This window comes from Eumetopias jubatus, unplaced genomic scaffold, assembly GCF_037043125.1.
Source record: "Eumetopias jubatus isolate StellerSeaLion01/CBP00866 unplaced genomic scaffold, mEumJub1_p1.0 scaffold_2, whole genome shotgun sequence".
Lineage (NCBI taxonomy): Eukaryota > Metazoa > Chordata > Mammalia > Carnivora > Otariidae > Eumetopias > Eumetopias jubatus.
This window is the reverse complement of record NW_028274808.1, coordinates 122,754,810-122,782,330: the sequence shown is the minus strand read 5'-3', so window position 1 is coordinate 122,782,330 and position 27,521 is coordinate 122,754,810. Positions and strand designations below refer to the sequence as shown.

At 32.7% G+C, this 27,521-nt stretch overlaps 1 protein-coding gene across 1 annotated transcript in view; it reads right to left on the bottom strand.

The window, feature by feature from the left end:
* Nucleotides 1–27,521, bottom strand: part of STPG2 (sperm tail PG-rich repeat containing 2) — a 517,945-nt gene that overhangs the window by 138,294 nt on the left and 352,130 nt on the right. Inside the window, exon 13 of the mRNA XM_088020218.1 lies at nt 16,627–16,653. Within this exon, the coding sequence (XP_087876344.1) occupies nt 16,627–16,653 (27 nt within the window). The remainder of the gene's footprint in view (nt 1–16,626; nt 16,654–27,521) is intronic.

Sequence of the window (27,521 nt, the reverse complement as noted above, 5' to 3'; positions counted from 1 at the left end):
ATTTTAAAAATCTTAAAAAAAGTTAGATTAATTTTTTTTTGCTGAAAACTAGAATCTGTACGGTATCCTGATAGATAGCATTCCTAAATGCTCATCCAAAGCAAAGACTTTGGAAATATTTGTCTCTAGACATTTATATCTTCAAGTATCATGATATTATCTGATTTTGATCTCCCACATTTATGCATAAACTTTAATTCAGTACATTAACCATGTATAGCATGGAGTGCAAAGGGATTAAAAAAATAAATTTAGAGTCAGAGGGTCATAGCAGTAAGAATAATAACAACAATAACAATAATAATAAGCCTTGAGAGTCATCAATAACATGTGGTATTGAAAGAGCCAGATAATTATTTAAAATCCAAATTTTATATAAGGAAGCAAACTACTTTATGAAGGTAGCAACAGTAATAAATATGAGCAAAGGGCACATACAATCAATGACTTTCATTAATAATGTAAAAAGGAAAGTTTGGGGGTTGTTTGTTTTGTTTTGTTTTACCATTTTTGCTATTTGAATATATTGCTGGCAATTGTTGAGATAAGAAACTGGATGAAAAAAAAACCCACATGCTATAGAAAGTTCAACAGCGTCCTTGAGAAGAAAAACAAAATAAAGATAATAGGAAAAAGTGGCTTTGTTCCAGCATTTAACTGTAAATCTTGAACTTACACTTTAAGAATGTTAACAACAGAAAAAATTTTCAAGAATGATTTAAGCCAATACAGTGAATTCATGAGCACATCAATTTGCACCAAGTAGAAACTCCATAAATTTTGGTTGATTGAATGTCTGAAAAAGTAGAAAGGGTACAAGAAGCAGTAATCTTGAAAAGAATACAGATACATTTGGATACAAAATAATATAAATTCATTGTAAAATCTGAGAGTAGCATCAACATTTTGAAATATGACAAGAGTAATAGAATGAAAGGAATTAGGATTGCCAAATAAACAAGATGGAAATAATCATTAACATGGCCAAAATAAAAGGAAATTTTGTAAGTGAAATAGAATTTGTAAAAGCGCAGAAACTTTGAAAAGCTCTATGTGGAGCTGATGTGCCTATTAATCCATAGACAATATCAAACTGTTAATCAGACAATGAATCAATCTTCCCTGACATTAACTCAGTTGTTATGAAATAAGTTAATAATTCTCTACATGTTAAGCACCAGCTGTTAGTCTATAATCCATATAAATATGCAAACATTTTCCAGACAAAACCAATTCAATTTATCAATGCAAAAGAGTTATGAAATTCATTGGTTAATTCCAAAAACAAAAAATGATGATGCAGTGTGATATGCAAATTTTGCTGCAGAACTGCAAATAATGCTTACATTCACCAAAAACAGAAAAAGCCCAGAAGAAGCTCTATTTGACTTGATTCATCTTAGAGTTACTATTAATCCTGAAATAAAATAATTGGGGTTATTTTACTGTACAACAATCTGTCTCAAGAGAATATCTGAAGCAATATTAGTGACTCCATACAATTCCCATTGTGTTAAAGCACCATTAGCTACAATTTAGTAAGGACAAAACCAGTTCAATTTTTTTTAAATGACATAAATTACCATAAAAATGTAAAAATAGTTAAGTACAGTATAAAAATGTTACAGTTATGAGAGAATGCTCTATCAGAGGAGGTCCTACCTTATTCAAAATCAAAGATGGCTAATCATTTCTGCCTTATTAATCCTAAAATATCTTACAAAATACAAAAAAAATTATGAAATTGATTTTAAGAAATTCAGGGCCTTCAGAGTTAACAGACTACATGATCAGTATGAAAAATCAAATAAGAAAACTTAAAATATTGACTATATAAAAACAATGAAGGCAGAATGTGACAAGTATTTATGGTTCTGTGATCAGGTAAGAGACAGGCATTTTGGACTACATTCTTAATTTATTTAAAAAATGTAAAAACTACTCTGAAAATGACATATACACACACATATCTATGTGTATATTGTTCCTAAACCAAAATATTGCTTGCCCTTTTTAAAAAAATTGATTTTCATTTACAGGGGGAAAATATATCTGATTAAAACCAAGCAATTAAAACTAAAGTATTACAGGGTCGCTATTTAATATGATTATTACATTGACAGAAAAGGTAGGATATTATTCAATATCAAATTCATAACAAAGAAATAGGTTTAGAAATATTCAGGTGTCATAAATTGTTTAAATTTCTGCTAGAAATTTGACAACACAGTGAGAATTCCTCAAAGATACTCAAGCTCATTTACCAAGTTACCTGGGCAATGCTAACAAGACCTCCTATCAATCCTGATGTTAAATTTAGCTTTTAGCATTAAAAGATAATGAAGTTTATGCAATCAAAAAGTTAGAAAATTAAAAATGTATTCTGTGTGTTTCTTTACAGCTTTCAAATGATAAAAATTTTAAAAATCTCTATAGTTTGCAGATAATCTTCAGGTTAGTTGAAAGTAAGAGTATTCTATATTTTTAAATTAAATGATTTTTAAATTCTAAAAATTCTTGTCTATTGAAAATACTTAAGAAATGTAAAGCAAAAAGTTTTTGTACAAAGTTATTGCACACTAAATGCTCTCACGGCCACCATATTAAAGGAACAAAGGCCGAGAATGTCACCTGGTCTAAGAAGAATGTTTTTGCTAGATTGTGCTAGGTTGGTTGAGTTGTCAGAATAAGATAAATAGAGCTTGAGCTGTACCATTAACCTGTGACATTTCTGACAGTGCAAGGCTATGTGCTATGAGAAACGTAGACTATTTTTTCTTTGCTGTTCCTCAATTTATAATAGAAATAAGAAAAGATAGATGAAATGTTTTAATGAAAGACAGAAACATCAGCAAAAGACCATCTTGAATAGATACTTTCCATTATATGTAAAAGCACATCCCCAAATCAGAATATATTAACAAATACATCACATAAATATATTACATTGTCCAAGGAGATAAACATTAGAATAGTCCCTATTTTATTCTAGCCATTTAAGAACAGCAAGATCCATCTTTCCTTATTGACATGAAGGACTTGTAACACCTATCAAAAAAAGTTAATTAAAACCAAGTCACCATTTTTATGACAATAAATCCCATTACATTGTTAAAATCACTATTTTTTAAAAGATTATTTATTTATTTATTTGACAGAGAGAGACACAGCAAGGGAATGAACACAGCAGGGGAAGAGGCAGAGGGAGAAGTAGGCCTCCCGCTGAGCAGGGAGCCCGATGCGGGGCTCGATTCCAGGACTCGGATCATGACCTGAGCCGAAGGCAGATGCTTAACGACTGAGCCACCCAGGCGCCCCTTAAAATCACTATTAAGCTTAAAATATGCAAACAATAATAGCATATTTTGTTTTTTAGGCTTACGAAAAATTCACAGAAAGTTTGGTATTTTTATTGTTTTTATTTCTGAGCTTCCCACTGACATGGGAAAAGTAAAATAGATAGATGATGGCCACACTGGAAAGATGAACTACCAAGATATAATAAAGGCTAAATACCAGTTAATATTCATAATAAGAGTAAAAATAATCTAATAAAATCATAAACTAGTATTGATATTTACTCATAATTTAAGGGTAAAGTAAAATTACCTAATATGACTCAATGCCTTACTTACATGTGTCAATAAAATGACATTTTTATGATCCTGAGTCCTTGCTCTGAAATGCAATGCATACACAAAAAAATTCAGTTTTCAAGGACAGAATGTTATGTATTTATTGACTCATAGAAACCAATATATTTTTAAAGTCATATTATAACTAATAGGAGCCAACAAAAAATGCTGTATTGGTCACTGTGCTAAAGAATGGCAATATAAAGATGCAGAGATACAGAGCTTATGCTCAGTGTGCCCAAGTCTAGGAAGGAATGTGGAAATAGGATCAATGCCTGTATCAATAATATAGTGCTAAAATGCCAGAGTGATAAGGAGGAAATATCAATTATTCATTCAACAACAATTTTTTGAATGTTTACTCTATACCAGCCACTGCTTTAAGTATATTTAAAAGCAGATAGGTAGATAGATAGATAGATAGATAGATAGATAGATAGATAGATAGATATAGATAGATGACAGACAGGTAGATTAGGCAGATAGACAGACATACATACAAATATTTAACCCAATTACTTAAGAAAGTATTATTAATGATGTTATAACTTTACTTAGATATGACTCACAATCTTTAAATCATGTTGCATGCAAATGGATTTGTCATTTGAAGTGAGGAATTTTTTCTAACAAGTATAGATTTTATTATATTCTATCCACTATTAAGTAATTTCTGTGATCTCTCAGTTCTCAAGACCCAAAACTACATTTTTTATTGTAACTTTGAAATTTCATTTGGAATCTGAAGTAGCAAATTCACCTCCTCAGTCTTTTTATTTTATAAATTATTCAATGATCTCACCCTTTTATATTTCAAGGTTTGTGTTACTATCACTTTTCTAGATTTACCTAGTTATCACATTGAGAATTTTAATTATGGAATGTCAGTGTATGATTTTAAGAATAATCATCAGTGTTAAAATTTAGAGACTGCTTATACTCCAACATAGCTACTTAACTTTCTAATTTATATCTGAGGGAAATCATGCTGCTTGTTCCCTATAGGTTCCTCACAATACATGATGATATTTGTTTCTTAAAACTTTCTCTTTTTTTTCTTTATTCCCCACCCCAGTTAATTGAGGCATAAATGGCAAATAAAAATTGTACTTATTTATGGTGCACAATGTGGTGATCAGATACATGAACGTTGTGAAATGATTAGCACAAAAAAGCTAATTAACACATCCATCGCCTCACATAGCTTAACTTTTTGTGTGGGTGGTAAGAACACTTAAGATCTACTCTCAGCAAATCTTAAGTATACAATACAGTATTTCTAACTATAGTCACCACGCTGTATATTAGATCCCCAAAACTTATTCATCTTATACCTGAATATCATTTGTACACTTTGATCAACCTCTCCCCATTTTCTCCACCCTCCAAATCCTGGCAACCACCATTCTACTCTCTGCTTCTGTGAGTCTGACTTTTTTCATTCCACTTGTGAGATTGTTATTTTGTGTTTGACTTATTTTGCATAATGTTCTCCAGGCTCACCCATGTGGAAAATGGCAGGATTTACTCTTTAAGGCTGAAAAAATTCCAGTGTGTGTGTGTCTCACATTTCTTTATCCATTCATTTGTTGACAGATATTTTAGGCTGTTGCCATATCTTGCATACTGTGAAAAATGCTGCAAGGAACCCAATGAATGCTGCACGAGTGTACAGAAACATTTTCAAGATCCTGATTTCATTTTCTTTCAGTAAGTACCCAGAAGTCAGATTGCTGGATCATGTAATAGTTCTATTTTTATTATTACATAATGGCTATACTAATTTACATGCCCACCAACAATGTACAAGAGTTCCCTCTTCTCCACATCCTTGCCAGCACTTGTTATCTCTTGCCTTTTGATAAAAGCCATGTAACACGTGTGAGGTGTTATTTCTTTATGGTTTTCCATCTCTCTGGTAATTGGTGATATTAAGTATGTTATCACAGATCTGTTAGCCATTTATATGTCTTCTTTGGAAAAATGTCTAATCAAGTCCGTTGCCAATTTTTAAATTGGGTTGTTTGGTTTTTTGCTATTGCATTGTGGGAGACCCTCACGTATTTTGAATATTAACCTTACATCAGATATATGGTTCGCAAATATTTCTTCCATTCTGTATGTTGCCTTTTCTTTTTGTTGATTGTTTCCTTTGTTGTGTAGAAGCTTTTTAGTTTGATGTAGTCCCTCTTATTTATTTTTGGTTTTGTTGCCTATGCTTTTCGTGTCATATTCAAAAACTCATTGCTAAGGCCAATGTCAAGAAGCTTTATCCCTGGGCACCTGGGTGGCTCAGATGGTTAAGCGTCTGCCTTCGGCTCAGGTCATGATCCCAGGGTCTTGGGATTGAGTCCCGCATCAGGCTCCCTGCTCCTTGGGAGCCTGCTTCTCCCTCTGCCTCTCTCTCTGTCTCTCTCTCTCTCTGTCTCTCATGAATAAATAAATAAAATCTAAAAAAAAAAAAAATCCATATGAAATCAAATTAAAAAAAAAAAAAAGAAGAAGCTTTATCCCTGTTTTCTTCCAGGAGTTTTAGTTTCAGGTCTTATACTTAAGTCTTTAACCAATTTGAGTTAATTTTTGTTTATGGTATAACATAAGCGTCCAATTTCATTCTTTTGTGTGTGAATATTGCATTCTCCCAAAAGCATTTATTGAAGAGCCTATCCTATCTCTACTGTGTATTCTTGACCCTCTTGTCAAAGATTAGTTGACTTATGAGGGAGTTTATTTCTGGGCTGTCAATTCTGTTCTATCAGTCTGTGTATCTCTTTTTATGCCAGTACCACACTATTTTGATTGCTATAGTTTTGTAGTATATTTTGAATTCAGGTAGCGTGATGCCTGAAGCTTTGTTCCTCCTTCTCAAGATTGCTTTGGCTATTTAGGGTCTTTTGTAGATCCAAACAAATTTTAAGCTTGTTTTCTCTATTTCTATGACAAATGCCATTGGGATTTTGATAGGGATTGCATTGAATCTATAGGTCACTTTGGCTCTTATGGACATTGTAACAATGTTAATTCTTCTGACCCATAAACACAGAATATCTTTCCATCTATATGTGCCTGCTTCAGTTTCTTTCACCAATGTCTTACGGTTTTTAGTATACAGGTCTTTCACTTCCTTGGTTAAGTTTATTCCTCAGTGTTTTATTCTTTCTGATGCTACTGCAAATGGGATTATTTTCCTAATTTCTTGTTGAAGAGTAAATTGTTAGTGTATAGAAATATATCTGATTTTTTATTTTGTATCTTGCAACTTTACTGAATTTGTTTATTAGTTCTAACATTTTTTGTGAAGTCTTTTGGTTTTTCCTCTGTATAATATCATGTCACCTGCAAACTGAGACATAGAGAAAAAGCATTCAGCTTTTCAGCTGAGTATGATGTTTGCTGTAGGCTTGTCATATATAGCCTTTATTATGTTGAGGTACATTCCTTCTATACCTAGTTTGCTAAGAGTTTTATCATGAAAGTTTGTTGAATTTCATCAAATGCTTTTCCTGCATCTATTAAGATGATCAAATTGTAGATCAAATAACCTAGGAGAATAAGTAGTAAAAGTTGGGCAGAAATATAGCCAAAAGAATAGTTTAAAAACAAAGTTAAGGGCAAATATCAGATTAAGCAGCATGCAGTGCAAGAAACATTATGAGGTACAAAGGAGCTCAGTTTTGTAAAAGAGGTAATCCTATATAATAAATATATAACATCGATGAACACCTACATCATAAAGAAAGTGAAATACATACATAAAGTGAAACAACATCCTTCCCTCTAAATTTGGGGAAAGACAAGAATGTTAGCTCTCACCATTCTATTTAATATTGTACTGGAGGTGATAGCTAATGTAATAATGGAAGAAAAAAGAAATAAAAGGCATAGTTATGTATTCAAAGTGAGAAGTAATACTTCTCTTTAAAGCAAACATTATTATCAATGTATAAAAATCTCAGGAATATACAAGGCAACTGCTAGAACCAATAAGTTAATTTAGTAAGATTTCTATATATTATCAGAAAGGAATTAAAAACAAAATAATTCTACTCCTAACTGACATTAATTATGTGAATCAATTATTCAATATTCATGATGCAGCATAGCACGAGTGTTTGTATATATATGCATATACACACAGACACATATGAATACTCATGTAAGTTCATTTTCTGTCAGTTCTATTTTAGTATTTCTATTATGTATCTAGAACAGAGCATCTTAGAACTAATATGAAGACATAGGAAATCATTTTAGCTAATTTTCTAATTCATTATAACTTTTACTATTACCCATTTCACATTATCACAGACCATGACAGCAGAATGGGTATATAAAGAGATTTTTTAAAATCTAAAACTCACTTCTTTCTTTTATATGTCCAAATGAAAAAAAAAGGAAAAGATTTTGAACACATACACATATCCTACAGTACCATAATAACAAAAGGAACTCACTGACATCAAAACAATTCATCATAATGCTTAATTTCTTATTTTCCTCATAAATCAGCAATGTTTGTTAAAGGATGAAATGATTACTAGTACATATCTTTCCCTTTAAATCTTTAGTTATAATTCACTTTCACTATTGTAGGAGTTAGTATGACACAGGAAAGTTATAGATATAGTCTTTTAAAACAAAGCATGATTATGTTTGTAAAATAATAATACGTATTCTTCTTTCTCTTTGGTTTTATTTAGTATTTAACTTAAAGAGATTTTATTTAGCATTGAACTTATTTATGTTACAGTCAATAAGCCATAATCCTGTTTTCTCTCCAAATTATTTTATTGGCAATACTGACAAATGAATGTGATGTGCTTGTGACTTTTACTACACATCATAAATAGATCCATTGATTTTAAATTGGTATCTGCTTGTAGAGTATTTTTAGAAAAATGTAAACTGCAATTCATATAAAAATAAGGATGGGATGCTTTAATGTAATACATTAATTCCTGGTAATTCATATATTGAATATCTAAGATACATCATCAAAAATAGTTATAAAATTAAAAATGTATTAATATCTTTAATATCACATATTTTGTGATAAATATATTAATATATTTATTATTTAGGAAATATTGATAGAACTTATGAAAATAGCATTTGGTAAAGTATATAAGATATAAAGTATACTTTTGATATTATTTTGATATTTTGATATACCTGTGATAATTTTTGATCCATAAATAGTATTATAGCAAAATGCATAGACATATTAAATTATTTTATCAACTTCTCAGAATTGAAAATGTGAAAAACATTTTATGCCCATTTTAATGTTAAAACAGTTTCTAGAAAAATCAAAAAAATATGTAACTGGTTTTCATGGAGATCATTGCAAATCTGAAGTGATGTACTGAATGGTATGATATTATTTTACTTGTGATCAGTTAATAAAAAGGAATATAGCCATAATGTTAATTCTCTATTTCTGAACTGCTTAACTTAAAAATGAAAATATCAGACAATAAATAAAATATAAGAAAATTAATATTATTTATGAATCTTTCTTCCTATGATATACATTTATATCCTGGATCATACTGTAATAATTTAATTGAAATTATAGAAAAGAACAGAATAATCAAAACAAGGGAAGAGGAAATTAAACCTCTGAGAATAGTTGCCAAATAAATTCAAAAGGGCCGAACAACAACAGAACTTTTCAGAATCAAGGCAATATTATCACCACTTTGAAAAACTCCTAGACCAGTGTAGTGATGCATATTTAATGAATGAATCAGTCAAATCATTCATTGTGCAGCAAATGTTTACTGAATACCTGTTACATACCAAAAATACATTTATGCGATGTCATGGAACTAGAGTCTAGTAGAAATTTTAATGACACAATTTTAAAAGAGGAAGTTTGATTTTAATACATAACCTTATAAGGATGCTGCAAAAATTGTATCAATTCTCTATTGAGGTTATTTAAATTATTAGTGGAGAATTTCTTTGGTTCTGCTCTCACATTTTATGAAATAGTTTTATTAAAACTCTTTACATGCATTTTAGACATTAATAGCTTTCTCATCGCATAGCCACATTTTTAGTCACATACAGTTTCCTGGAGCATGTTATCCTCACTTCCATTTAAGTAATTTAAAATACAGCAATTTTTGAAATAATTTTTGATACTGTCATGGCAATTTTTATCTGAAGCCACAAGTACTTATCTGTATATCATAGCATAATGGTAGTGTTTTCTTTTTTCATTATGCATTTCACAAAAGTAATTTCAGCAATATAATATTTAACTGTTTTGTTCTTTAATTTACTTTAAGTGGCTTTTTTGCAACAATATTATACATAGTTGTGTGGGCCGTATACCCAGATACATTTATTAAGTAAACATATAATTTCTTTGCCTCTTTTCTCTTGTGAAACTCTTTCAGTTGACTTCTATGAGCACATATATCTAGCAGTGATTAAAGTTGTATTAGATTAATGTGTCTTTTCTAAAGGGACTTTATTTCAAGAGTGTCTAAAGCATAAGAGAATCCGATATGAATTCCTCCATTTCAAAGATAGTTTTGGTAAAACTCACCTTTTTTTCAGCCATATTTACTTTTCTCACAATGCTCATAGGCTAAAAACTGGGGCACACAAACTAGGAATCACCAGGAAATGAGAAATATTGAATTAACCACAAACATTGTAGATGAATATCTTTAAAGAGTGTTTTTCAATATTTTGCAAAGAATTTTAAAATCTGAAAATCTAGATTCGAACCAGTATGCCAAAGTTCATGTCCTGCCATCCTATAACTTAAGAGAAGGAAATTTAAAGAAGATGTAAGGGTAACTTGATGTGACCTCTGATCTTTTGACTTTCTAAAACCTTTGAAATACAACTTTAGCAAAATCTTTCATTTTAATATGGCATGTGTATGTATATATTATTTAAAAAAATTACTTGCCTCATAATTTTCTTGACAATAAAATGAGAAAATGTTTTTAATGCTTCTAGAACACACAAAGCATCAGGATACATTACTTTCTTTCCCTTTCAAACAAAATAAAACACAAATTGTCACAAGAACTCATGAATAAGCATTCTAGCTGTCCTGCATCACTGCTTTTGACAAAAGAATTACCTTTGGTTAGTCCCCAGCCAAGCAAATAAGCACCTTGAAAGGAACAAATGGACATTCCACAAATAGGCTTCTCTGATGAATTGTCTGGACACTGTGCTGCAGGAATATGTATTATTTTATATGACCCACCTTTTAAAACCAAATTGAGAGTATCAGAAAGAAAGCAAACATCAAATGGTTCTAAGCATGAGACATTCTAGGTTAAATGTGACACTTGGGTTAGGGACCCTGAATATAATATGATCTATGTTTCAACTAAGCAGATCTCACTTGGAGGAGGGCAGCGATGTTCAATACTCTCTCACTTAAAGAGTCACCAAAGTGATTTACCAGGGCACAATTAACAGATTGGTAATATATTTCTTAGTATTCTAGTTTTCTAAAGCCTCTTCATTTTGAACCTTTGGTCAAGATAGGTAAATTTACTTTGCTTCCCTCCTCTCAAGCACAGATTTAGATGTATCAAGGCTTTTTGTCAGTGACAACACTAGATTTTGGATGAAGTGCTATCATCTTTTGTTCTCCACATGTCATGTTCAAAATTGGATAAATTGTACAGGCAAAGTGCATGGCTCAGCAGGGTCAGGAAAGTTACAAGGAACTGCACTGGTGCTTTTTTCATATCCTAAAGGTACAATTAGGTAACTTCTCTGATAACTTCAAAACCGAGCATTCATTAAATATTATTTTGAGTATAATGTGGGGCTTATAAATAAACTGTTGCCTCTTTAAACAATCCAGAAGGACATAAAAGACAGATGGAGAACTGAATGTGGACTATTGTTTTATATAGCTATGGTTTAAAAAAAAAATCCCCACTCAGAAGAAAAAGCCTCTGCTAGATGGCAACTGTTGAATAGAGTGAGCAGAAAGCATCTTGCTGGAAAAACAAAGAAACTCGTATAAAAATGTAAATAGCTCAGTTCTATAGTCTTCTTCAGACGAAGGACGTGAAACTTGGGTTTTAAAGACAGAGTTTATGAAATAATATCAAGAAGCCTTTTTATTTTGCTATTGATTTCCAGCCAGGCTGCAGCTATCCAAGTTTCAAATACTCTGGAATTCTTAGGCTTCACTAGCTGCATTTTAACCTCTGCCATGTGGCATGTGAATGTGGCTTGTTTAGTTAGTTTTAAGACATAATTAATAGGCATTGTCAGAGACTCTCATTTCTGATCATGGGGGGTTGGCAACCCTTTGTTGCTTTCATTCCAGGCTCTGAGAAACTGGCCAGATGCTATGTCCTACTACCAAACTGTTATGTGGAAGACATCCTTTTTAGGATACTTTCAAATCCTTTTTGGCCAACTTCATGACTCCTGCAGAAGTTCAATTAGTTACAGTTTTACTTAATTTACTAGAGGTACATAGAATGCTTCTAGACTTTTTGTCTAAAACTTCATTGAGTTAAAAATTATTACTATAAATAATTTACTTTTTTTCTCTTATATTTAGCTTAGATAGGAGGCAACATAGGATACTGGAAAAAGTGTTTCCATTATACACAAATTCCCATCCAAGCCCTGCCACAAACACTTCTTGAAACCAGGGATGTATTTCACTCTCCCTGAGTCTCAGTTGATTCATCTTTATAAAAAGACACTGGACTGAATGATCTGATCCTTTCTCACTGGAAAATCCATGGTTCTGTGGGTCTTCATATGTGTAATCAATCACAAACTTTATGCTGCTTGAAGAAGACCCTTGCTTGGTTTTCACAAATTAAAATGCATGGTTTGAAGATTTGTGAGAGTCCTTGAAGTTCTATGACAAGTAGCAATTTTTAATTTTGCTGAGAAACAAATTTTATTTGCACACACTGCAAGGCTATATGCAGGAAGGAATCAGATTTATTATAACAAAATGTAGCCCTCCACCTATCATTTGTATCTCAATGAAGTCTAATGTTATCTTTTTGTTAGCAATCTCAGTAAGGTTCCAAAAGGATCACTTTGATATATTTTGTCTTATTCTATGGGGGGAATTGATAATGTAATATATTCTATTAGCTTGAAAAATTAGTCTTCTATATAAAACTTTATTACACATCAAAATAAGCAAACATAGCTCCATGATGGAAATGAGAACCGTAAGGACCTGTGGAAATGTCCTATATACCTCTATAAATTCAATTTATATCAGCTTTTCCTAATCTTTCCACCCTAAGCATTCAGATTCCAAAAGCTTGAATGCTTTATGTAAGTCAATATATGCGTATAGTGTTTAAAATATATTCATTTTTATTCTCTAAATTAACAGAATTATATACATTATAAAACTCTTTAATAAGTGATATAAATTATAGTATAAATAATAATCTCAAAATCATTTGTTGAATTTTAGAAATGTTTGGTGCAATCTTGTTTGACATTACTATTACTAAGTAATGCTTTTATCTAATGATTTGGCATAGAGAACTATACTAAATACTTTTCTAACGATTTCTTCCATTTAATTGACAGTTATTAGGTGTCTCAATATGTATTAGGTGTCTAAAGAGAGTTTCTCTTTAGATCAGCATTGTTTATAGTGCTAACTCTTCACTCAGTTTCTGTTAAATTAGTAGTAAATGTATTTAAATACCTTCTATCCCATGTTTGAGACACTTATAGATTCAGTTTTCTATTAGCAACTAACACACGACAACAATAAATCTGAATTTCATATTTAATAGGATTAAACTGATCTTTCAGGTCAAGTGAGAGGTGGCATAAAGTGGTAGTTAAGAGCATGGGCATGTTGCCAGGCTGCTCAAGTTAAAATCCTGGCACTGCTGTTTAAGTTTTAAATAACTTCTTAGTGCCTCAGTTTCCTTGCCTATTGAATGAGAAAGACTCAATTATGTTGCAGTGGTGTCTGGCCTTAATTTATTGTTAATATTGATAATAATGTTTATGACTAGCTCTCCTAAAGTGAATTAAATAGAGGTGATATTTAACTGAGAAGGTTGAACACAAAGATTTCACTCCTGGCACCCCATATTACTCCCACAGGCTCTGTCCATCTTCTGCTTCTTCCTCCTTTGCAAAAATCCCCACTCTGCTAGAAGAGTCAGCAGCCCCTAGTCTTTGCCTGAGGCTGCCCCCGATTACTCCCTACTTACCGGCTCTCTCCGTCTCTGTCCTCTTTCTCAAAGTCCTACAGAGGCTACAGTCTACCTAAGCACTGTTTGGCACTGGCTGGGGTAGGACCCAGTGTTGGGTGGCTACAACCTCATGGGGACAGACGGACTTAGAGCATTTGTCCTCCGAGATGCTAGCACCGCCTCTAAGGATGCCACCTTTACTTTTTAGTATTTGGTATTTCTGGGCAGAAGGAAACAGGAATAGATGGGCCAGTTCAAGAACTACAGTAAGTGACATGAGCCATGTGGCAATCTAGCTCACTGGCTGGGGCCAGGGTGGTTCCAAATTTTGCATACCTTGAGGCCCTTGTGACATGGAACAAAGGATGGACATGGGATAAAAGAAGACCCTTGGGCATGACTAGGTGGAGAGCCCATATTGTTGCCAAAGGGCAGATCTGAGAGTTCAGCCAGAATTGGCACAGCTGCCAGCCTTAGAGAGAAGCAAAGTCCTAAAGGCTCCCCCTTAAAACCAACCTTAATTGTTTAGTTTCTGGGGAGGTCTGAAATGGTCCCAAGAGAGAGGTAGAGCAGCTGGATGGCAAATGCCCTGGGACAGGGAAGAGTTTGAGATAAAGGCTATTCATCAACAGGTATAGACATATTTCAACAACAGTTAATGCCTTCCCAATGTGTACTGGCTAAAAATCAGCCCAAGGAAGGAAGATTAGTTTCTAGCTGGTAGGAGCTGGAAGCAGTAGAGGGAGTCACAGGACTTTGCCTACAGATAAATGGGCTACCAATGTGAGGTGAAGAAGCTTAATGCAGATATTTCAGTACATAAATATGAAAGACACATTCAGATCTTCTCATGAGATGTCAAGGTAACCATTTGAAATTACAAATGATTGTAAAACCACAGTTCAGTTATACCCCAGAGTCATTTGCTCTTTCTAGAGAACCGAGGAAAATAAAGTACCATGTATGGTGTGTGTATATAAAAGACTTTAAAAAGCACGAGATGCTCATGTCATTTCCTCCTAAGAATGAAAGTAAAGTTCCAGAGCCCTTAAAACCATTCCAATTTTTAAATTCTGCATATGTCAATAACTTTCTTGTATATGTGCGGTTCCTGCTGGACAAGTATAGTTTCCCAATACAGAGCAGAAATTATTGTTTAAATCTCCTTATTCATAAAACAAAAGATTTCTAAATCTAAAAATGTGAAGAAAACTCATCAATGAAAAAGAATGCATTATTATAAGTGCTCAGCATCAAAGTATTAACATGTTAAATCACTATTATAAAATCAACCTTGTGTACAAAAGAGCTCCAAACAATATCATGAGGAAATTTTTCATGAAATATGTTACTATAATTTATGTCATTAGGCTACCTGGAACATTTAAAATTAAAGTCATCAATGTAAAATTTGAATTGAGTATAGATTCCTAATGATGTACAAAAATGTATGAAAAAGAACATTTAAACATTAGAATGATAATATATTTTGATCAGATAAATTATATTTTAAATTATGTAGTGAGTTCCTTATTTTCTTATGAGCAAAAAAAAGTTTCCTCTTTTATTATTTTATAGGTAATTCTTGAAAGCAAGGAAGATAGGTGATAAAACAGTGAAGGAGGAGATATAATTAGAAGAAAATTGGTAATGCTGCATGAACTAAGAAAGAGTAGTCTGAATCTGAAAAGTAAATAAAGAAATTAAAAATAGGCCCAAGTTATTGAAAAGAATTTTCCACATTTTTAAAAACATTGGCCATTACATAATATGAAACACATAAGTTTCTTCACTAACTCCTAGTAAGTCCATAGGAAATTATTCTTGCCATATGAAAGGACTCACATTTTATGAATATAGTTATGCTAAAAATATCAAATGAAATTTTTGATAATGCTTATTAATATGAATTACATTGCCTGACATATAATAAAAACAAGTATATAATCTTGAACAGATAAATGGATACTCTGATGGTAATTATTATCACAAATTTGCACAAGCTCAAATGAGTCTTTATCTAAAGGCCTTGATATATCATTTATGATAAAAGTTTTATGGGGTTTTTGACAGATATTTCCATTTACACATTGTAATGAAGAAAGCGAAGCATAGAAAAGACCTAAAATTGCTAGCATGTCCTTTACCATGTCCTACAAGCACATGGATTTATCAGTCTCTTACTGATAGAATTACAGTTAAATTGAAAAAAGAAAAAGATGTAGAGCTTTCTTATTCCATTTTGTAATTATTTTCTAACTTGTAAGGAGAAAAAAAAATTTGATGAAACTATAAACAAAATAAAGCATGCCTTTTTCCTTACAGAGTTCACGTCTGACATCAGCTTTACTTGTCTGGCCACTGAAAGATTAAAAAAATAAAGAGAAAAGTACTGGAAATTGGTAATACAGGTTCTTGCAGGAAAAAAAAATTCGACAGTTTTACACTTCTCCATAAGCTAATTATATTAGAATGTATGATATTTTGTAAAATGAAACAATGCTTTCAAATCTCTTAAATTTACATCTTTTATCCAAAAATTATAGATTAAAAATCCCTACCTCATTCTCAACTCTGTACATTGGGGAGATAATCAGAAATAAAAATAAATTTATGCCTTAAAGGATAGTAGAAAGCTATGGGAGAGATAATGCATGCACATATAAAATAATAAAATATAACAGTAGAAATTATTCTATCATTAAAACTTCAGTGAACTTATATACAGACAATAAATGAAGTTTCATAAGAGCATGAGAACTTTAAAAGCAAAGAAAATTATCAAAGATGTGATCAACCGTAACTAAGTAGAATATTACATCTTACTGATGTTACGAAGGCCGTCCTTAAACCAAGAGGAACTAAAATGATCACTTGCTATAATTTATTGGGTGCTAAGGGAAGACTTTTTGTCAAAATGTAATACAGTACCTCATATACCTTTAGTAGAAGACCGAAATTTTTTCACAGTAAGAGTTAAATTTAAATATGTAAACAAAAGTGGTGACCTTGGTAATATAGTACCTTGAAATCGCAATGTGTGTGTGTGTGTGTGTGTGTGTGTGTGTGTGTGTGTGTGTGTGTATAAAATAAATACACATATATTTATTTTAATATCAGATTCACTCCTAAATGCAGGTTTTGACTCAGGCATTAGGGAACCACAGAGCAGCACAGAATGGGAAAAGAAAATAAAGTCTGAGGATCTAATTTTGTTATTTAACAACATAGCTAAAGGCAAGTTTGGATTTCAAGTACTATAATGTCTCGATGAACAGTATTGGAAAAATAGTTACTGATACGAAAAAAATAACTTTGAATCTCCAGCTCTCTCATCTTCCATAAAAATTCCAAGTGAAAACCAAAACATTAATTAATTCATTAATTAAGAGTGCTAACAAAGCATTAAGAGTTTTGGTTGGGTTTTTTGGTTTATTCGTTTTGTTTTACATTTTGGAGTTAGGTTAAAAAAAAAAAAGGAAATATAGCTCTAAAGCCAGAGATTACAAAGGAAACAATTGGATATGTCTCATCTAACAAAACTCCAAAACTTCTGGGAAAAAACACTATTAAAAAAACTACAAACTAGAAAAAAAGGTCTATAAGCTATGTAACTGACAAAGGCTTATATTAATAATTAAAAAGCCTGTAGCTATTAAGGATAAGTAAAACAACTTTTGTCTGAGAAGGGCATTCAGTATCCCCCAAGCTGATCTTAAGAATAGAAGCCATGTGTGAGTAAGTTACGTGGGAGGTGCTGGACGCAGTGGCACAGGGCAGGGAAAGGGAGATCGGCAAGAGAAAACAGCTAATAAAGGAACATTAGCATAGCAGCTACCACTATGTGTGACAATTGTTTAAAACTACAGAGAAACTTGGGGAAACAGAGTAGGACACAGGCCTCACAGTTATAAAGAGAAGAGGTGAGGGAGGTGAGTTATCTACCAGAACTCCTGCCAGCCATCAGTGCAAAGCTGCCGTAAAGAGTGTTAATTCTCTGGCACTTGTAGTTGAGATGTTGGAGGTCAGAGTGGCCTCTGTGACTTTGGAGAACTCCCTGAAGGAAACAGATGCAGATACTGGCAGCTGGGAGTTGGCTGGCACTCACTGAAATGGTTAGTCTCAAGAGAAATAGCAGAGATTATATGGCCTCTGCTACAAGAAGCAAATAATAGTAATTCCTCTATCAGTAAAATGAACTGGTAGTTTACATTTAAAATACAAAAATGCTTGACAGTCATGAGAAAGATCAATTGCATTAGTAATCAAGTAATGCAAATTTTAAAATATTTGGATTTTGTATATTAAAATTATATTTTTATGTAAGTCAAGCTGTTATGCTGTACATCTTAAATTTATACTATGCTGTATGTCAATTATATCAATAAAACTGGAACAAATGTAAAAAATATAAATATTTTTAAAAGGTTGATTTTTTTAAATAATGTGAGAAAAATACTCTCTCATACGTTGGTGGGAATGCAATTGACAAAATGTTTATGACACATAATAAGCCAATATGATGTACACTGATCCAAGAGTTCACATCCTGACCATTCTATTTATAACTGCAACTCTATCTTTTGACACTTCAACATGTCCATGTTTTCTTTTCTCCACAGTACATTATCACCAACTAATAACTACTTTTTTACTTATTAATTTATCTTTATAATTTGTTACCTTCACTAGACTATATGCCACATGAGGCCCGGGACTTTTGTCTGCCTTACTCATTGCCACCTAGACTTGAGAAGAGTGGCCAGCACTTAATAGATAGTAAAATTTGTTGAATGAATGATTTTCCATAAGTATATCATTAGACAACAATAGAAAAACTGATCACAAATACATTCAAATAAAGTTTATCTCAATGTTGTTTTTTTTTAAGATTTTATTCATTTATTTGAGAGAGAGAGACAGCACAAGCTGGGCAAAGAGAGAGGGAGAAGCAGACTCCCCACTAAGCTGGGAGCCCAGGATCATGACCTGAGCCTAAGGCAGATGCTTAACTGAGCCACCCAGGTGCCCCCCAATGTTGTTTTATAATAGTGAAAAAAAAAGAAAAATATAATGACCAAAAGAAGGTGCTTTTTATATAATATACACATACATGGATTAAATATGATAATATGCATCTATATATTTTGACATGAAAAAATAGGCATTAAACATCATTAAGTTAAAAAAGCAGTTTATGAAACAGCATATTCAGTATGACTCAATTTGGGCTAAACATATATTTTTAGTGTAAATCTAATCTGGAGTAAAATACATAAAAATATCAGCTCTGGTTATCTCTGGCTGATGGAATTCAAAGTTGATTCACTATGTACAGGTGATTTCCAATATTTTCTACCATGAATTTTATATAGTATGTGTTTATAATGAATTATAAATCTTTTTATTGTGAAACATAATGAACCTAATATAGAAGGTCTATAGTGTCTACAGGGTTGCCTCTTTAATTTTTTCAATGTCATGAATTGACCAAACATCGAACAAACATTTAAAAATGACCAAAACCTTTTTGCATATTATTTTATGATACTAACTTGTGAATTCTTTCTGTAACCTAGACTTGTATTGTAGAGTTGCAGAGCTGAACATGAGGACTAAATGTTTTCCTAAGTCAAGCTCTCTAATGGGATCTATTTATGGGGTTTTTTTTGTAGGAAAAAAAAACACTAAATTAAAGTTTTCTTTTACCTTTCCGAGAATGTGATAGAACTATTAAACCAAAACATAACTTTTCACTTAAGTTAGTGTCTTGATTCATACCAATGTCAACTTCTTACATTAATATTTTGTATGCAGTGGAGAAAATAAAATCTCAAGAGAAGAAAACATTTCCATTTTTGTTTGTTTATCAAGATCAAAAATGTATAAAACCCTCTATATTTTAATAATGCCTAGAGCACAAAACAAGAGATTTTAGGTATTCATTTGAAACAGCTGGCAGAATTATTTATTTCCTACTTCAGTTTTAACAGCATATGCATCACTGATGTTGCTGTAATACTGCAAACTAGTTTTTTAAAAAAGAACAGAAATTATGCTATTTTTCATGTCAATGTAGTCTCCTAATATCTTGTCATTTGGGTTTTTTTTTCAGGATTTTATTTATTATTTGAGAGAGAGAGAGAGCACAAACCGTGGTGGGGGTGTGGTAGAGAGGGAGAAGCAGGTTCCTGCTCAGCAGGGAGCCCGACTCTTGGTTTGATCCCAAGACCCAGGATCATGACCTGAGCCAAAGGCAGACACAACCAACTGAGCCACCAGGTGCCCCCTGTCATGTTTTTTTTTTTAAAAAATAAGTTAAAAAATATACTTTTTTAAAATTTTATTTTATTTATTTGAGAGAGAGAGCACAAGAGGGGGTAGGGTCAGAGGGAGAAGCAGACTCCCCGCCGAGCAGGGAGTCCGATGCGGGACTCAATCCCAGGACTCCAGGATCATGACCTGAGCTGAAGGCAGTCGCCTAACCAACTGAGCCACCCAGGCACCCTAAAAAATATATTCTTAAGACCAAGTAGTGATACAAAGCTAGAACTTAATTTAGGGTACAGACTTTTCTCTAGTTATTAAGTAACAATTATTGTTATTTTATATTTTTAAGATGACTCATTTGATGGCAATCACAAAAGATACACAGATGTATATTTTAAAATATACTACAAGATCAGCTGTCTTGAGGTGGTGGTTGCAGTAACTATGTATTACAAATCCTTAGGACTACCTATAGAATCAGCAAGAAGGGCTCTGCCTGAAGCCCTATGTCTTAAAGCCCTGCATATCACAAACTCACAAGATAAACGCATTGAAGAATGAATGGATGTCCTGGTCACTTGCAATGCAGTGCTCAGTACAGGCACACTATAACCCATAATGTACAAATCCACTTTTATGACCTAACACCACTAACCCCAGGGAAATATTTCATATCTCTTTTTCTATGTCCTCAAAAATAAAAAGTGACTCCATCCAAATGTCATGAAGGTTTGTGGTCTGTACCCCTATCAACATTGGCCACAGACATATTTTGCCTGCAGCAAAGGAGCAAACACAGAATGAGATGAAGCTGAAGGGGGTTTACCACCTGGGACCACCCTCAAGGTGGACCTAGGGCAATACTACAAATGGAAGCCCACATTCCTTATTTCTGAATACTTTAAAGTATACATCAGGCTAGTTAAGTTTTAAATAATATATGTTCTGTTATCCTGCCTTAAAAGATGTACCTTTATAACCATAAAATTAAGAAAAGTATGTGTAAAGCTTATGGTTTTTTATTTTGGAGTTGACATATGTCAAAGATGACTGAACTTAATTACATGTGCCTATCAAGCATGAAATTACTTCTTCATATTGGCAACTAGGTGGACACTGAAAGCTAGAATTGTATAGTTTCATTTTTTTAATATTTTATTTACATATTTATTTATATAGAGGGCATGCATGTGAATGGGGGGGAGGGCAGAGGGAGAGAGAGAATCTCAGCATGGAGCCCGATGTAGGGCTCCATCTCATGACCCCGAGTACATGACCTGAGCCAAACTCAAGATTCAGAATCTCAACTGACTGAGCCACCCAGGTGCCCCTATAGTTTCGTTTTGTTAAAAATATTTTAAAATGCTTATTTGGACTTTTAGATTATCACAAAAAAAATTTAGCTCTACATATTAAATTTAAAATTTTTATATTTACTAGTTATGTTGTATTTGCCCTTTAATTTTAATAAATACTATAATTTTTTCTAAGAAAGACAATTTATAATTTTAATAACTTAAAAATTTTAGAAGAGAAACAACCTTTCTGAAAATGTAAAAAGTAATTTTAATCATTTTACACTTAATTTAAAATTCTGAAAAAATTTTAGTATGCTTTTTGATGCAGTTACTATTTATTTTATAATCCTAATTTAAATCATTATTCTCAATAGAACAAAATTATGTGAAAGATCTTGATTATAACAACCTAATTAGTAATTCTGCTGAAACAAAAACAAGAAAAATAAGTTTAATGGAATAGGGGTGTAATGATTTTGAATTACATGTGCCGTTTATTAGTCATGCAAACTCTGTGGGCCAATCATCAGTTCATCAGATAGGCACAGCGATGAAATGAAGTTCAGTCATCTTTGACATATGCCAACTCCAAAATATAACACCATAAGCTTTACACATTCTTGTCTTAATTTTTTATTTTTATAAAAGTACACCTTTTAATGCAGGATAATAGAACATATTTTATTTAAAATTTTATTAGCCTGACGTATAACTTTAAAATATTCAGAAATTAAGAATGCGGGCTTCCCTTTGTAGTATTGCCCTAGGTCTACCTTGAGGTGGTCCCAGGTAGTAAACCCCCTTCAGCTTCATCTCATTCTGTTTGCTCCAGAGTCAACCTGTATCTAATCACCAACTAATAGATCATTCATGTGGCTTACCAGCAGATTTTAGCCTTACCACATTGTTATATGTAAACTCAGTGCTACTTTAGTCAATCCAGTTTACATTCACTTTTTTGTGATATTCCATGAGAGCTGAGTTGTACCTAGAACTTGTCACTGAGAGCACTTATAAGGGGATTATTATTTAAATACACAACTTCAAAAGCAAACTAACTAAAATAATGGAAACCCCATCTATGAACATCAGTTTGTGTTTTCAGTTTGTGTTTGTGTAGCAGAGCAAAGAGGCATCATGTAAACCGCTGCATATTATGGGAGGGATGTGGTCACACCTGCTTGTTTGTCAGATGTGATTTGCACAAAACGATGAAATTCCACAGGAAGAACATATATAGTTTATTTTTCCCATTCCAAGATGAATAACTCTATCATGAGGAACCATTCATTCTAAAATGTTCAGATTTTATTACATTTCTCAAACATGCTTTTCAACCATCAGAATGCCAATATTTTGAGATGATAAACAACAGAAGATATCTGCTATAATGTGCTTTGATTGTTGTGTCAATACTAAATATGATCTGTGCTTGCAACAATTAAATTTGGGATTTGTTTTTAAGGAAAAATTTATAATAAATTTCACCTGTTGTTTTCAAGTATATGAATCATTAATAACTTTACAACACTAGCTCCATATATATTAAGTTGAACTGAAAAGTACTGAGAGAAGCAAGTTCAAGCAGATTCATCCACGCTTGTGCCAATATGCCAAAAATAGTATGTCATATGTTAGTAAAGACACAGCATGGCCCAGTAAACTGCAAGGAAATAGGGCATAGGTGGAAGAACAAGTACCTGGAAATAGGCTCCTGAACCGTCTTTCATGGCAAAGTAATTTGTAGACTAATTGTACCAGCTGTTTTATTAAAAGAAAGTTTAGTCTTTTTATAGGGACATGAAATTGTACTGGTTATCTCAGCAGTGGTTGTATTTCCTGGGTGAGGAGAGAGACGCCAGCAGAGACTGGGTACCAGGCTTGACTGATAGAAGGTGGACATCAGTGGGACCCTTTGTACTACACGGAGAGCTTGACCAATAGACTGTGTAGAAACTGCTTTTCCTAGGAAATTAAATGTTTTTTTGAAAAAATCATAAGACCTGATATTATTGAATAAACATACATATATATGGAAATATGTACTACATTTAAATTTTAAAATAGCAGGGACTATTGTAGTCAATGGAAGTATTAAGGAATATATCTAAACATCCACAAATAAATACATATGCTGCAGAAATTATCATTTTAAAAATATAAGCCCTAGAGGTTTCTGCCCCTATAATCCTCTTCTGTTCCATGTGCTCTTCTCCTACTCATTTGACTAGACATATTGTGTTTCTTAGGGAGGAATAAGCCAGTGAAAACACAATGAATTAATAAATACTGAAAAAGATTATCTGTTTCAATTTCTCCAGTAAATATTGATAGATATAACCCCCCCACACACAAAAAAGCTCTCTTATGTCCTCAATAGCTTTTAAGAGCATGTAAAGTGGTTCTGTGAGCAAAATGTTTGAGAATCACAGCAAGGAACCAAGTTGGTTCCACATCTCTACTTAGGTGGAACTGGAAAGGGCCTGTTAGAGACCTCCCTTCAAAAAATGTAAATTCACAAACCGTTTATCTATGTGTAACAAACAACAAAATAAATTCAATATATGTGTGACATTTAATTGTTATTTGGTTTGTATTGAACATCTGCAAGCTTGGAACTAACTATTGCAAACCATTTAAGGACAGAATTATAGCTTAATACAAGGATTTTATTACTTCATTTACAAAGGTAGACTTTAGATCCCTACAGAGGGATCACTACATAAAAAGCAGCAAAGTTGCCTTTTAGATGATGACTCTCACATGGCAGTGAGTTCTTACACATTCTCAGGCTTATGTCAGCTCATGAAGGTTGCTGGAAAGCTTGGGAATGAATGACCTTTTTATTTTTGAAGTAGCTATTTCAAACAAAGCTTCATCTGCACAGAAAGAAGAAAAAAAGAAAAGTGCTTTGGCCCAGTACATGTCCTTATAGGTTTCAATGCCAGTTCAACAATACAGTAATGACTCTTTGGGGCTTCTGAACAATTTACCTACTGTACTAGACATGCCCCCTTTTTGTTACATAATAAATAGTAAGTCAGGGGAAATTTGCTAAACCTTATTGAAACTTGTGGACACACCTAAAACAATTGGAAAAGTAAGCTATAGTAAACCCGTGCATGTTCCATTAACTCAAGACAGAACACATCTATCATATTCCAACAACAATTCATCAAAATATGGTTCCTTTAGGCCTCTGACCAGTAATTTGGACATGATCCTCCTACGGGAGAGGAACATTTGTAGATGAGGCTTCATATTATATTGATGGATCTGTTAAATTGGGTTTTGCCTTGTAGCTATTGAGCAATTGAGCTACTGAGATTCCACCCTCTACCCCCGGTGCACACACCCTGACAAGAGCTTCTGTGTACTTCATCACATACAACTACCTGAACTAGAATATTGCAACAGTCTTATCGGGGTGAAAGAGGAATGTGACACGTGGTGTTAGGGATTTCTTAAACACCTCCCAGCAGGGAAGAAAAACTGTGTGCTTTATTCATACTTCTCTCATGAAATATATCTACTAAATAATGGCAACATTCCCAGATCTGGGGATATTGCTATAATTGTTCAGTCTGCAGACAGGACAAGTAATATCTGGTTAAAAGATTTATTGCCCACTTATTCAGGGTCCAGCCTGGTGCCAAGTGTTTTGCATGCATTTTCTCATGTGGTCCCCAGAAAAACCTAATAAAGGGGTTACTGTCATCATCCCAATTATATAAAGAGGAAATGGGAGGTTCAAAAATTAAATTTATTTAAAAATTAAATAAATTCCCTAAATCACAAAGTCTGTAAATGGAAGAAGCTTACCAATATACATATTAATTCATTAACTGTATTCCAACTAGAGATTTGTTTGGATTAGGGGTTCACATTCCTGGTAAGATCTATGAAGCACACTTGGCCAAGCTACTTAAAATAAAAACATTTGCATTTGGATGATAAGATTATTCTCTGAAAGTGATATTCACAAAATATCACAAAATATTTCCATTAAGGCAAAAATGACTAAGATGTCAAAATATTGTTAAAATGATAAAAGAAATCCTAGATGAAATCCACTTATAATTAGCACAAATACATCAATGATTCCATGGTTAATATGGATTCATCCTTGACAGATTAGAAAAATAATTTATACTAATAGACAGAGTTTAATGTAGTGAAAGCAAAGCAAAACAAACAGAAATATAGGCTTTAGACTAGATAAACCTGGCTTTGCTGCTTATAACCTGTATAAATTTGAACAAGTTACCTAACCCCCCTGAGCTACTTTCCTCATCAATAAAATGAGGATCCCAGTATCTGAATGGTATGGTAAAGACCACTGTGACATAGTGAGTCTTCCATCATATCATTTTTCTAGAGCGAATTATATCAAAATAATGCATTTGCTGTCTGGATCTGAAAGTCTGTATGAAAGGATAATAAAAAGCCAGGATTTCAATAATTTGAGAATACTGAATTAGAAGACACAGGGTACCTGCTATAAAATGTTCTTTAAAATGGAGATGAAAGGAGTGAAGGCTAAGTTCTCTGTATCACTTACAGTCCTAATAACCTAAAAGAGAAATGCTATGTATAATATGTACTTTTAGTGAAAAAAAAAGTTATATTAATGGGGGATAAAAAAGACCATGGATAAGAAAGGAAAAAACCGAACTTCTGAATTCTAGGCTTATGCTCCAGGCTTTGTTTTTCTGAACCCTAATTTTTTTTTTTAGCCCTGATCTACCAAGAAAGAGTTTTAGAAGCAGTGGCCCAGAGTAGGGGACTATAAAACCTTGAATTCAAGGTTGATTAAAGAGGTTCCAGTCCTGAGTAGTTCTGCAATCCCAGACAAATCAATGGATTTTGAGATGATTCTTCTTTTACGAGTGCTTGGACTATTTGCACTAATTCTACAGTCTGTACCAGAAATGAAATCCAAAAACTATATACTTCAAATTTTAGTAACTCACCAAACAGGCTTCAGTAGGAATTAAGTAAAAGGTGGTTTGTGAAACATTTGAAGGGAGTTCCAAAATATGCTCCACAAAACAAGTCTATCATTTAGCATATAGAAATCAAACCCTCTTGTTCATAATAATTTTTAGGTAATTTTAAAATAAAATACAATAAACTATATTAGATTCAAAATAAAATATAAGCCAAAACTATGTATTGTTAGACCACCTATACAAGTACAAAGTGTGATAAACCAATGAAACTGAAATTTGAATTTATATTATACCTTATAGAATCAGCTTCGTTAGTTTATATTCATATGCTTAATGTATTTTGGTATATAGCAACTAAGTTTCATTAATTTATTTAAAAAATTTTACAAATATTTGCTAAGCACCTAAATATACTAAGCTAGCTACAAGAATGGTATCAATGATTAAATAATTCACATTTCATGGGGATAGATATTAATTATATAAACTATAAGTTCTGCAAAGGAAAATTAAAGCTTCAACGTGAAAAATTAACATAAAATCTACTTTAGATTGTAAATTTAGGAACACTTTTTTTGAGGAAAGGACTTATATTTAATTTGAGAACTGTGAATGAGAAGTTGCCAAAAAAAAATGTAGAGGGAATCTGAAAAGGCTATATACCATATGATTCCAACCATTTGACATACTGGAGAAAGCAAAACTCTAGAAACAGTAAAAAGATCAGTAGCTGACAGGAGTTAGGAGGGAAGGAGGAATGAATAGGCAGACCGCAGAGGATTTTTATGGCAGTGAAATTACTCTGTACGATTCTATAATGGTGGGTACATGTGATTATAAACTTGTTCAGACCCATAGAATGTACAGCACCAGGTGTGAACCCTAATGCAAATTATGGACCCAGGTGATAATGATGTGAATTTAAGTCCTTCAATTATTAAAAAGTGTTTCACTTTGGTGGGGTATGTTGATAATGGCTGAGGCTATTCATGTGTGGGGACAGGAGATCTATAGAAAATATAACAACTTTCCGCACAATTATGCTGTGAACCTAAAACTGCTCTAAAAAATAAAGCTTTTAAAAAGTAGAGGGAAGTGGGCCACCTGCGTGGCTCAGTTGGTTAAGCGTCTGACTCTTGATTTCTCAGCTCAGATCAGAATTTCAGGGCAGTG